The following is a 14392-nucleotide window of genomic DNA, read 5'->3' as shown; positions in this document are numbered from 1 at the left end:
TCAGGCGTTCAGTCGTGTCCGACTCTTCGTGACCCTATGGACCATGTCACGCCACGCTTTCCGGTCTCTCACTATCTTCTTAACATCAGATAGCTTCATCTGCAATGCCTCGAGAATGCCATCTAACCATCGCGTTCGCTGCCTACCCCTTCTCCGGCGACCCTCAACCTTTCCCAACATCAAATCTTTCTCCAGCGACTCCTCTCTTCTCATCAGATGACCAAAGTAGCTGAGCTTTAACTTTAGAATTTGACCCTCCAATGAGCAGTCAGGGTTTATGGTCGACAATATCGACTGATTTGATCTTCTGGCAGTCCAAGGAACTCTTAAGAGTCTTCGCCAGCACCACAATTCAAACGCGTCAATTCTTCGGCGGTCAGCCTTTTTCACAGTCCAACTCTCGCATCCATACATCACAACTGGGAAGACCATAGCACGGGTTATACGGATCTTGGTTGGCAGACTAATGTCTCTGCTCTTTACTAGGCGGTCAAGGCTAACCATTGCTCTCTTTCCCAGAAGCAGGCGTCTCCTAATTTCATGGCTGCAGTCTCCTTCCGAGGTAATCTTGGCGCCCAAGAACAGAAAATCTGTCACAGCTTCCACTTCTTGTCCATTGATGCTCCAGGACTTGATAGGGCAAGACGCCATGATCTTCGTCTTTTTAATGTTCAGTTTAAGCCCAAACTTCTCACTCTCTTCTTGTACGCGCATCAGAAGTCTCTTGAGTTCCACTTCACTTTCTGCCATTAAAGTGGTATCATCCGCATATCTAAGGTTGTTGATACGTTTTCCAGCAATCTTCACTCCAGCTGAAGACTCGTCCAGACCGGCCTTCCTCATGATGCACTCTGCATATAGGTTAAATAGGCAGGGCAACAGTATGCAGCCTTGCCTCACCCCTTTCTCAATCGGAAACCAATCAGTAAGACCATGCCCAGTTCTGACTGTGGCCTCTTGCCCTTCATACAGGTTCCTGAGGAGACAGATGAGGTGAATTGGAACTCCCATCTCTCGGAGAGCTTGCCACAATCTGCTGTGATCTACACAGTCAAACGCTTTCGCATAATCAATAAAGCAGAAGTAAATGGGTTTCTGGAACTCTCTTGCTTTTTCCATGATCCAGCGAAGGTTGGCAATTTGGTCTCTAGTTCCTCTGCCCTTGCGAAACCCAGCTTGCACGTCCGGAAGCTCCCGATCCACATACTGCTGCAGCCTACCTTGCAGGATTTTTAACATCACCTTGCTAGCATGCGAAATAAGCGCGATCGTGCGGTAGTTGGAACAATCTTTGGCACTGCCTTTCTTTGGAATGGGGATGTAAACTGACCTCCTCCAATCCTGTGGCCACTGCAGGGTTGTCCAAATCTTTTGACATAATGACATTAAAGGGTAGTAAAAAAAAATAATTTCCTGCACCCCCTATGGCTTGCATGCTCCTCCCAGTTCCAGCCTTCCAACTGCTCTTACCCTCTTTCTTCACAACCGGCTTCAATTTCTACTTTCAGTTTTTTACTTTTATTCTATTTTCGCTTGCCCGCGCCCTATAAAGCAGCAGGGAAGAGGAATAACGCTTGATAAAGATCGGTCCCCCAATCGAAACGTCGATTTGAATAAAAATGTTTCTCTAAATCGAGCGTACACTTCTCTGTATAGTTTTTTAATTGGCCATGTACGTTCAAAATCATGGCTTTTTGGGCTCGTTGGTGCGGGTACATAGCGGGATTGTAGCGTAGAGCAATACAGGACACAAGAAGAAACGAACACATGCGCTCGCATCCTTTATATATATATATATATATATATATATATATATATATATATATATATATTGGGACGATTTCCGTGCCGGCGATGCTGTAGCGGAAGCGAACCATTCACTCCTGTTTGCTCAAGGCATTTGCGCTGCTCGAAGTTTATTGTCGCTTCACAATGGCCGGGCTGCACTCCTTGTCACAAATTTTTCTAATGAGCACCGGCACTTGTTTCCGGGAACTGCTATCGCTTTCGCTGACCCTGTTACGCACGATCCGGTCTGTTTTACATCCGCGGCAGTCGAAACTAATGAGCCATCTCTTGACAACATCGACATTAACTGCCTTTTGTCGAAGGAGAAAGAAGAAAGTGTATGTGGCTGTGCATGGGCCTACGGGGCTGGGACTGGTTGATCACCGCCACTTGCGGCTGGGGCTAGCCTGCCACCCGACTTTTATCTGTTGTAGGCCGCCATTTCACCCCTCACCGCTTCGGTGGGGGACGATGGCTGTTGCCCGACTAGTGGCTTTCTCTCCTTTTTTCTTTCTTGTGTATTTTCTCTTCTGTACGCATGAGGCAGCGGAGCTGGCTCAGCTCCTTAGCCATTAGCAGGCCTGTGCATTTTCTTTTCCTTCTTCCTACAGTCGCAACAACAACAACAACAACGAGCAAATTATCACAACTTTATATTACAAATTTTGTAAACTTTTATCAGTTTCTGTAGGAATCTGACACAGGAACATCATTGCCATGTTTGGCTTCAGTTGCTTCCTTTCGTGATTTTTGCCATTCACTTTCATGCGAATCTAATATCTTCAACGGATGTCACCGGTGACTAAGCCATTTTTGATTTGTTTGTACTGAAGGACTTAGAATCCATTTCTACTGGTCGAAATAATTCAAACGCCCACCTGCCCTTAGCTTTAACGTCTAGCCGCTTCTCCATAGACGCAAAGTCTCACCTATTGTGGTGTATTAGAATGCCATATTTATAAGAAAATATGCGAAAATTCACTGCTTTAGAAAAGGTTTAGGGGCTGCAAAAGCTCCATGAGTACTTTCAGTTCTATTATAATTTTAGCATTAAGTGAGAAAATGTGTTTTTTATTCCTAAAATACAGGAAAACAAGTCGTAACCACCTAACACCTCGAAGCATGAAAATTTGAAGATCACTGTATTCAGCCAAATTCTTTCCACTTTTATAGTTGACGAATTGCAGTTCTGAAGCGGAAAAGCGGAAAAAATATTTCCTGCCGCCCGACCATGTCTCCTGACATTAAGGGATATTTAAAATACCTAAACTTGATTGTGAGTTTCCACTTGAATTTAAACTGGCATTAAAATGTAACATTCGTATGGCTTATCAATTACATCAAAGGTAGGTGCAGGCAAGCGCGAATAAATATCTGGAAGACGGTTATCCTTGAAATTAAAAGCCGGAATAAAAAATATAAAATACTTTTACTTTGCATCCCGTACAAGCTCAGAAGGAGCCAATATATTTATATGTAGGAACATTTTTTCTAATTGCAAAAGAAAGAAAGGCTTCATGAAACACGGAATGCATTCAAGGGAGTAATTTGACCAAAAACGTTCTTGATACTGTGTTTCACTTTTGCAAAGTGCGTCATTGATTTTCAAAATCATGTCTTGCTGCTTTTTGTATAATTACATTTTCTAATAGATTTGTGAACGTCTATAATATTTCTGAGAAAAACATTTTATTACTGCCTGTGCCAAAGAAGTACAATACTCTCAATCATGTTCAGCCAAAAAGCAGCTGTTAAACTTCTAAATCTTGAGCTGGACCATTACCCTCGCACGCTTTAGGTATTCGAAAACATTCGCAGCCGTCACTGGTGGTTGGTGTGGATGAGATCAATTAGCATGAAATTACCTAAGTACTTCCGGTCTGTAGGCCGAAACTGTAGGCTGATCCCCATGATTGCGATGCGCAGTGTCCAGTGTAATATGAAGTTATTTTGTGCCAAAAACATGGCACTACTGTCCTGCTCACTATTTACTCTAGAACGGTGTGGGAAGGCTATACAGTGACCAATTTTATTTGCGTAATTTACCTGGCACAGACGTGGAAGGCAACATTCTCCCGTTGAAAAATGACCGCTTTTTAAATGGTTCATACGTTAAAGGATACCACATAATGTTCGGTAAGTGTTTGTGGTGTTCGATGTGCGGTACTATTGCCAACAATGGAGAGATTGTTTTAAATAGATTACAGATCAACCCGCCATTGAACATTTTAAACATGTACTGCACTATGCTCGTGCATGGAGTCCTAGGATCTAAAACATAAAGAAATAACAGTTTAGGCACTCGTTAGGTAGCTTTGAATCTCATTTTCATGGAGGTATTGTATCACAATCTGCTCATTTTTAAAATAATTATGCTGACACTTTACAATGCAAGGTATTTATGATGAATAAATTCAAATACAATTTATCCAAAAAAGACACTAAAATTAAATGCCATATGCTTTTAGTTAGCATTCATCAATGCCTAATGACCGCTTAGAACGTTTATTTATTCTTAATTACTGCGTGTCAGGAATTTTAAATTAATATGACCTTTTCATTACTCGAGGTTGCTTATGTGGAAATTACTGGAGAGCAAACTCCGCTGTATAAAATGGCTTCCTTTATAATTCTCTTCAATCTCGGGCATCTCTAGAGCATCAGGCACCAATATGGATGCTAAGGTGCTTTTCCGCATTCACCTGCCAGTAATTCTGCTTGTGTTGTAAGTATCATATGAATGTATCATAGATGCTCAATACCTACACTTGATTTGTACTTGAGTCGAGGGGAGAAACATTTAATTGATATTCGAAAAATGAATACCATCAGTGTGTTATTACAGTCCGCGTTTCAGAGAACGATTGTTCAATAGCTCTAACTATACTGCTAAAATCCAAGTTCAGAACCCACGATTATGTCATGAATATTGCAGCCCCCTACTTTTTCTTGGCGGTCCTGACAAAACTAGTTCAACTGCACACTGACAAGCGCAATGCGCATGAAATACAGACGTGCATAATTTCGCTTTAGCGAATCTACTCTTGCAGGCACAACGACCATTTCAAGAAAGCCTTAGTTTTTGGTGCAGTGCCCGTGCACATCAGCCCTGAATCGAATATATTATACGATTTGCGTGGTTGATGTCGTTTACAGTCTTAGCATTAGAGTTCCGGTATCGCCAAACATCTTGGTAGCGTCATGATGTGGTAAGGTTTCATAAGACATGCGCTGTGAAGAACAGGAAACGCGCTGAAATTAGAACTATGTCTGACGCCGCTCAAGGTTACGGTTAATAGAATAAATTTCGTCAGACGAGCAGAAGAAACCTGATTTTATGAAGTGAGGTTTATATCTGGCCAACAGGGACATAAGACTTCAAGCATATATTTTCAGTGTTGTCCCTTTTCTAGCATATAGACCAACCATTTGGGAACTTCTTGAAACGATCGAAATAAAGGCGTTCAATTCCTCCTGTCATCATATTTCCGATAAAAAGCGTGTCATCTCGGAAGGAAACGCTCAACTTGCCATTATTCTCCATGCGTTTAAAAAAATTTATTTGTGTGTGGAGCAAAGTATCAATGGTAAAGTTACAGATGATTGCGGAAAACAAATGGTTACGTTGTTTACATAAAGTTTTCGTTTTTATCCTCTGTTGATTATAACGCCCGCCATACAAAAATCTTGTGATAGCGGCGTCGCTTTAATATTGCCGAGATGCATCTCCGATAACAAAATCTTGTTCTCTCCGGAGCGCTCTCACTAATGTAGATTTATGTGCGAACCGGAGAATAAATTAAGCAAGTTACTCGGCACGTAACAGCTCCCTGAAGGCCAGTAAACGGGTTTGCTTATGTAGCTTCATGGAAACAATGTAGATTTGGCTCTTAGAGGGAATGTGCAACCTTTGCATCAGCACTTTTCGTTAACGCAAAACTGAAAATTAGGTTAATTAGCCTCAAATATAAACAAAAAAACTTTGGTGCCGTAAAACAATTCTACCGACTGAGCAGACGACTCTGACGGCAATAACAGATCTTTTTTGCTGGGCTATCGCTTACCGTGTTGTTAAACCTTGGTTACATGATGCCTGAACGCCTGGTGTGTAAACAACTGCGACTAATAGCGCTAACGCAGCTTTGTTTTTTTTTTTGTCACCAAACAGAACAATGAGTACTCTTGACGCTAATCAAGAATATTGTCCCAGAAAGGTAAATTGTCCTGCTCACTTTTATATATAAGATTTTTGATAGAAGAACGTATATTTTCTGGTTGCACCTTCAATTGCATGTTTTTTTTTTATTTCATGCAATATGCGGTTCTTATATAACGACTGGATATGCTTGAGTCAACTTCTGTGTCTTTTGAAGGAAAAGTTTTAGGCCGATATATCTTTGCTTACTTCACGTCTGTATTAATATTACAGTCTTTACAATCAATACCGCTCTCCAAAAATGGTGCCTAAATTTTATGTCGAAAGTGAGCTGGCTGTTTGTACAAGGTTTTCTGTATCCAAGTATTTCTAGAGGAAAACATTCAATGAGGTGAACTAGCTTTTCTTTATTTTATTCCAATACTTACGAAGGCATCAATTCCTAAAAAAAGGAATTTTGCCTTTTCAGTGACGTTAAAGCAACCACGAAATGGTTGCAACGGCTTCTAATAAATATTTTCAATGTGTGATCAATTGCTTTTGAGCATTCGCCGAAACGATAAATCGCTGGTGCGAAGCTAGCAATCTAATACTGTTGTAAAAAGTGCATTTGAAATGTGGGAGTTGATTGGACCGTGCTTGGCGTTGAGAAATGGACCTACTATCCTTTAGTTCAAACGTCACAAGTAAAGAAAGCTACACGCGATTAGGTACTGCCAATCGCTGCAGCGACGAAGGCCACGATGTCAGAGGCACGCTTCCAGATAGCAGAGAAAGTCATTCTCTTGTGTACTGCGTGAATTAGCGTGAACTCCCGAGCTTGGCGACTTCGGCTTGTTTCGTGAACCGATGAAGTGGCGACGTCTGTGAACGGACGTGTGATTAGAGTCTGTTTTGTATCGCAGCTGTCACTTTTACCAACATCTCTGCATATGTCCGCGAACCTCAATAAAGTTCATTTTCCCAAATTTTATCCCAGCACTACGTTCCAAATAACTACGATCTTTGTAAATCCAGTTTCAACGACACTAATCGCGTCACTGCGAAAGGTGCTGGTTAGCTCGCAACATGCTAACGTAGTTATGGCGACAATGTCACTGTTCATCGACATTAACACTGCAATGCATATCAGAAACTTCAGGGCGAATGTGCAGTTGGCGAACTCGTTTTTGCACAGAAAAATTATTTCGGCATTGTTATTCCGCCGCCTCTATGTGTAGCCCCGTGAGTGCTCTTCCGTGTGCTTTTCCTGCTTTGTGGCCGCGGGAATCGGTGACTTCCTGCGCTGCCGAGCTGCATGTATTGTGCTGCTTGTGTTGCCGTTCGCAGTAATGGCAGTTCAGGCCCAGACGATGCATACGCACAACATAAAACGCATTACAATACGGCTTGGCCTTTCGTAAACATAATGAGAACGAAGCAAAAAGACATAACATTATTCTTTTCTTAATCTCTCCAAACATCCGGACGACTAATTCGTGCTCACCTGTTGAGCGTGGTCTTAACTTTGTAGCGATGTCTTGAATTCATCAATGAATGCTCACGCCGATGATTACGTACATTAATTTGTTATCCACAACAAGAGTTGCCTCTCCCCGACAGCAGTGAAAGCGATCGTTGTAGCTAAAAACGATGACAGCATGCCGGCACGTGGTCAACTCGCGCGCTTGCCTATCTTGTCTGCATTCGCGTAGAGTCATTACTGGCTGTTGTGCTAACTCGGAGTGGAGACCGGTTGCCGCCGATCAAACTACAGTAGTCGCAACAAAGACTGTAGAGAGGCAGGCTGCGTCAGAGAGGAATAGGGGAATTTGGAAAGCCGTGCTCCGGAGAATACACTCTAGTTTGCACTGAATGGGACAGGGACATGAAGGCAAGTGCTTCAGCGCTGCGACTGCTGGTCTCAACAGCAGCCTGCCCACCTGAATGCTTACGCTCGCGAGCGAACCGTTTTGGGCTGTTTAACTGCCGCAGCCGGCTGCCCAGGCTAACTCGGGACAAGATAGAAAGTTGTGTATGCCGACATCGCAGTCGAAAAGGCAAAATGGCGGAAACCGATGAATGAATGGGCGATGTGGGAGCGGAAAATCCATGCTCAGAAAAACGGCCGCGACAAATGGAAGTCTACAAATCAGAAGTCAGCCGATGGTGTTTTAATGGGCGGGGCGCAGTCCAAATGCTTTCAACTTTTTTTAGTGTCTCGGTGCGTTGAGCTGTAAGGGAGGAGAATATCCCCGGTGTTAACGAAGCTAGCTCAAAACGTTTTTCGATGAAGTGGCTAGTAAGCCAATATTCATCTCTATTCTGCTTTGCTTAGACTCACTGTTTGCGTTCCGTGGGCGTTACACGGCCCATTTAAGGCCCCAAATCAAAACAAATTTCTATCTAGCGCACTTCATTTACAAACGTTGATTGCGCTTACATGTATATCCCATCTATCATATTTAGATACTGAAAATATATCTTGAATGATGACAGAGTAGTCTAACTTAAGAAAATAAGAAAATACTTCCGCAGTGTTTAGTCGTAATTGCTTTCGTTGCAATATCAAAGGTTCCTCTGCGGCTCAATCTAACGGAACCCTTCACGCTTTTAATAGACACTATGCTATAAGCTTCCTTGTAAGATAAATTGACCTCGGTTTCTGAAAGCCTACTTCTTGAACTCTGTAATCAAAACGTGCGAAGTTTCTGCAGTAAGAAGTGAACAAGAGAATTCAGCCCGATGTGAGTTTCCATTTAATAAAGAATAACAACAAAGGCAGTTTGAACAACTCGCTTGCCGAAATTATAACACCCTCTTTAACAAACTGAAAAATATTAATGACGTTTAGACAAATGTTCGGTTAGCTGGTAGTCTTCAGCATCGTTGGTACACATTCTGCCTTCGGTATTTATTCGTTAAAATTACTGCCCGAAGCAGTATTTCACCGTTCTCCAATAGATCCTGTGCGCTTAAGGGAAAAGCACGAGGATGTCTTGACAAGATGCTAGTTGCTGACAGGTGAGATGGCTGATCGCGGATTAAATGGCAGTTGGCGTGATTTAGCGATACTATTTGATGTGTCAGTAGGAACTGCCACGTTGGGCAGCTAGATTAAGATGGGAGCCGAACTCGAAACACATGAATACAAGTTTCGAGACGCACTTGCGTACACAAAGCGGTATCGTTATTGTAAGATCTCAACTTCGTTGGGGCCTCGTCCAGCTCATGCGGAAGCTAGTGGTTATTTGCTAAGGTTTTATTGTGAAGTGAAAGTCAAGAATTCAGTTTTAGAGGCTATTAAAGTGCGCCCAACTACAAACGGAAGTCTTTCACAATGTCGCGTCATACATTATAAAGAGCGCCTTAAGTGTATTCTAGACTATTATAGATGATATTTGTTTCCTGTCCAGAACCAGTAACGTATGAGTATTATGGATATGTTTAAAATTAGAATAACATGGAACAAAATCCAATCATTAGTTTACTTGGTAAACTTGTCGCATTAATTGGATGTCTTGTTTTCTTTTCAAGGTATGCTTGCTAAATGAAGACGATCAGTCTTGCGGCCAGTATTGCAGTTGCCAAAAAGACCCCCAAAAACCGGAAAACACAAAGGAGGGAATGTGCGCGTTTGCATGGGAGAATACCCAAAATTTCCAAACGGGACAGGTGACTCCCGCATTCAGCACACAAGGAGGCACCCTCCAGTCGCCTCATGCAAGCATCACGCTTGGAATACATCAATCAACAACTGAAGGTCTTCCGCAAGCTATGCCCCAAGGAAGCAATGGAAATGGTGAACATGAAACTGCGCAGAACCCTTACGGAGGCGGTGCGTTAAATGCTGGAGGGGGTACACTAGGCACACCTCAAGGAGCATATGGAGGCGGCATGGAAGGACAAACTCGGGGGCCCTACGTTGGTGGTTCGTCAAATTACGGAATGGTTACACCTGGTGGGGCAAACTCACTTTACGGAGCCTCGATAACGGGAATGCAACAAGGATATTACGGCGCTATGCCAGGGATGTACCCAAGCGTTTATGGTAATTCGTATGGACGGACAGCACCGTCGGTGATGGCAGGCATACAAACTGCCACGTATGGTATAGGTAACATTCTGCAGCAACATTATATGCGAAAGCAGATGGCAAATGCAATGCAACCACTGCAACCAGATTCGCTCACGCAGCTGGAATCCCCAGGACCGTCACCACCTATAACTGCACCTGAGGCTCCTCCAACTGTCCCGACACGATCTTCAAGCCTGTTTTCACCTTCAAAGCCTCTGCCCCCCCTCCCACCAGGAGTAAGCAAGCTGCCCCTACCTACGCGCACTCCACAACCACCACCACGACTTGAAAGCTTGTCGGCTCCAAATAGGCTGCCTCCAATCCCCCCTCACCTTCCTCCACTCCCTCCGCCACGAACTGGTAGCTTGTCGTCTCCCCTCAACAAACCACTACCTCCATTACCACGGCCACCAAAGGTTTCGTTACCGAGCCTAAAGCTCCCTAAACTTCCGACAGGAATTTTTTCAAAGCTTAAATTGAAACTTTCAAAAATAAAAGGCTGAAAATTCACGTCATTCGCCTTGCGTCCTAATAAAATTGAATTATTCTACCACAAACGGAGGTGCGTTCATTCATTTCTAAATAGCAGAATCAATTCTGAATAAATGAACTCCTCATGAAAAGCATGCACAAGCAGCGATTGCTAACACGCGCGGATGCATTGCCCCTGTAGTCCCACCAAACGGTTATTTTAGAGCGCGAAAAAAATACAGCAGAGCGTGCAACAGCTATATTTAGCACGAAACAATGCCGGGGTTACTTTTATGTCTCCTCACCTATTCTAAAAGCATAAGCAATAAGCGTTACTGCTTCTCCTGCGTGTGTTATTTGGAACCAACTTGAACAAGCAGTCACCAATGGTACGCGGGCATCAAATAACCTGCTGGTATCTTTTTTTTTTATTTTAGTTATGTTTGAGATGAGTGGGCGCAAGGATAAAGGTTTATTTTTGCCGTACACGTCTTTTTGCACGTAAAAGACACAGGACACAGTACTCCACAGGATAGTCATCGCAACGTTGGTAATTTAAGTCCTGCTGCAAAATCTAAATGACTCCTGGAATTGGGCGACCGACTACGAGCTTTTCCTGAGCAAAGAATGTTGTCATCGTCATCATCATTATTTTCTTATTCAATGATATGAAACTACTTAGGGATATCTGAAGTGGCACGAGGAATCGGCCCTTCAACAAACACCCCTCTTCACCTCAGCGGCGCTGGTTGAGGCGGAACCGCTGGCATGCAGAGAGCAAATAATCTGCTTGTCAACGTAATAATTTGGTAAAAAGGCACCTACAATTGGGAGGTTATAATACGTTTTATGCGCCCGATGGCGTTGCTGTCTAAGAGTCTTTACAGAGTCTCAGTGATAACATTGATGCTTTGTACATGCTGATACTACGTTTAATTGGAGTTGAATAAAATCTGGGTCTCAGGACAGGTTTATGAGCTTACCGAAGGGCAGAAAACAATTCTCTAATGTATGGACAAATTGAGGAGTAAGGTTCAATATTGCGTTGCTTGTACGGAGGTACAACTGTACTCTATATTGAAACTAAACTGATAAGTTTGGCTGGTTACGCCGGACAAACAGCACTGTGTGAAATTGACCGAAAGGTTTTGGGCGTTGTGCAGGAAATTCATGCTTACTTAGTGACATACACTGACGATGTAGACACAACCATGTTCATCTCTACTGATGCAAAAAATGCAGTGAAGAAACAGCACGATTCGCTGCAGGACAGGGATACTGGCGAGATATTTACCGCTAATACAGAAGTAACAATTTGTAACATTTAAGAAAATTGCACTATTAGCCTGAGGTGTAAATCTACCGCACAAGTTATGGTGCGCCTTTCTAACTTAGATGAAATCGCGGCATTTTCCGTAACACCAAGATGCTAAAAGGCAGATTTCCTTATAAGTTTCGATTACCCATGGATTTCCTTATAAGTTTCGATTACCCAGGTGTGGGTATTATGAAAACCATTTAAGAGTACGTTATACCCAAGGTGGTACAACGCACACAGTTACACTGGCTATTAAAGAAAAATATACGTAGCTGGGAAGCCTTTCGACTCAGATGCGATTATGACCTAGTGCCAAGGATAATGTCATTAGAAGGATTGTTGTCCTAGAGATGAAATGCCGAAGTGTTCAAAATGAAGTTCATCATCCATCTTTCTTAAGTCAGATGGATCATGCACTTTATTTTGCACCGAGTATGGCTAATATTGATTTCCTCGAGCTCAACTATGCCTTCAGATGATTAGGAAATGCTATCTAGGCATAAAATTTAACCTTTGGAGTGCCTTAAGTTCAGTTCAGTCGTTCAGTCGTGTCCGACTCTTCGTGACCCTATGGACCATGTCACGCCACGCTTTCCGGTCTCTCACTATCTTCCTAACATCATATAACTTCATCTGCAGTGCCTCGAGGATGCCATCTAACCATCGCGTTCGCTGCCTACCCCTTCTCCGGCGACCCTCAACCTTTCCCAACATCAAGTCTTTCTCCAGCGACTCCTCTCTTCTTACAGTTTCATTATTTATCTACCGTTATTCTAGGGAACAGTCGACGCCTTAAAGCGGTTAAGAGAAAATTATGCATGGCCAGAAGCGTACGCATGCGCTAAGGAACAAGGCTGGTAATGCCATCCGATAATGAACAAGCTATTCAAAGTAGCCGAGCAGTCCTATGTGACCTACATAATAGCTGAAGTAGTCAGGACAATAATACGATTGACAGTAGTAAAAAGCAGTCATATGTTAGATCATCGTCGAAAATTTACTAGCGCGCTCTGAGCAATCAAGTGCACCTTTGATGCATGCCTGGGTCACTGTTCAACCTTTGCTATTTGACGCCAGGGATCGCAGATGACGCCACATGTAAAACAAACTGCTTGCCCATAGGTCCATGCAAGTAGAATGTCTGCCATTAAAGGCTAGGGTTATCTTTGGTAAACCTTACAAAGTGTGGAAGCATGCGCAAGTTTCGTTTGACTGGTTGTACGTACTGTAACATGCTGTTTCTGCTCGATATGTTACCGATAAAACTATGCGCCTCGTACGCAGTAGTTCAATCTTTACCTGTTGCGCCGTTTCGCTGCCGCAGCGTCAATGAACGCATATTTAACCCCCGCATTCTATGAGTAAGCCTACGGAGTGGTGTGTAGACCTGCTTAAACCTCCGCTGTTTTTGCTCAGTAACAAGACACGCGGCTACTATCTCCACTAATCGGGTTCTAAACGAACCTTTGCTATCCGCTCCGACAGACGTTTTTGCCAGTGTGGAGCCGCTAAATACATTGCAGCCAGTCATTAAGATTCAGAACTCGCCCTTTTGTCTGGAGAAGTGAAAAAAAAAAAAAAAAACCTTTGGGTAGACTCGTGCGTTGGGCGTCTTTACAACATTAAATTTATTTATCTAAAGAGGTCACGTGCTTTTCACCGCACGAAACAGCTCTGGCAATCTGAGCGAGAGGAACGTTTTCTTCACCAGTTCTGATGCTTTTACACTAAATGTGGCCGAATTTGTAACATAGTCGGTTTAACACAGATACCGGACAGCAATTTTTGTCTTCTATTATATAAGTATGCAAAATTTTCTGCAGTGAAGTCGGCACAACAAACTAAATTGCAGAAAGTTTGCGTTTGAAACAATTGGTCAACCTGTAGATTCTGTGTGAAGAGAGTTTATACGTGACGATAAAAAGATATTAATTTTTGCGGATCATAGACAAGTTTATTTTGAAACGCGTGTATATCACAAAAAGGATTCAGAACATAAAATTGTAACTAATTGAATCAATTGCGTGCACACATCTCATAGAACACAGACGGTGGAATTAGAATATTTGGTTCATAGGAAGGGAAAGGCGCGGTATCTGTCATATTTGTTTCTGTGGACGCCTGAATCGCGCGCATTAATGTGCGCTGACATCGCACAGCGCACGGACGCCTCTTCGTTTCGCCTCCATCGAAACGCAACCACCTGGACTGGGATTGAACCCCGGTGCTCCGGCATATTAGTCGGGCGTCTTACCACTGCGCCACCCCTGCGCGACGTGGAATCAGAACTAGAGGAGGAGGTGATGAAGGGTGGCTGTTCCCGGCCCTACGGGAATGGAACGGTAGATCAACGCCGCTTGCGGCTGGGGCTAGCCAGCCACTGGTGTTTATGTGTTGTAGGCCATCATTGCACTCGCCACCGCTTAGGTAGTGGACGAAGGCTATTGTGGCGAACGTCTTTCCCTCCCTCTTCCTTTTCTTTCTTCTCTATTTTCTCTTCTGTTGGCACGAGGAAGCGGATGTGGCTCAGCTGCAGAGCCAGTAGCAGGCCCATGCATTTTCTTTTCAATCTTTCTACAGCCACAACAACAACCAATCGGAA

At 43.3% G+C, this 14392-nt stretch overlaps 1 protein-coding gene across 1 annotated transcript; it reads left to right on the top strand.

The window, feature by feature from the left end:
• The first annotated feature begins 4358 nt into the window (after positions 1-4358).
• LOC146181579 (uncharacterized) lies at positions 4359-10558 on the top strand. Its single transcript, XM_084576601.1, has 3 exons — positions 4359-4513; positions 5957-6002; positions 9461-10558. The coding sequence occupies exons 1-3, from the start codon at positions 4461-4463 to the stop codon at positions 10502-10504; spliced, it is 1143 nt and encodes a 380-aa protein (XP_084432727.1). The 5' UTR covers positions 4359-4460; the 3' UTR covers positions 10505-10558.
• The last annotated feature ends 3834 nt before the right edge of the window (positions 10559-14392 follow it).

Source organism: Amblyomma maculatum, chromosome 8, assembly GCF_055883805.1.
Source record: "Amblyomma maculatum isolate TAMU_Amacu chromosome 8, ASM5588380v1, whole genome shotgun sequence".
NCBI classification, from domain to species: Eukaryota; Metazoa; Arthropoda; class Arachnida; order Ixodida; family Ixodidae; genus Amblyomma; species Amblyomma maculatum.
The sequence above is the reverse complement of the archived record's forward strand: the minus strand, read 5'-3'. Positions and strand labels throughout refer to the sequence as shown.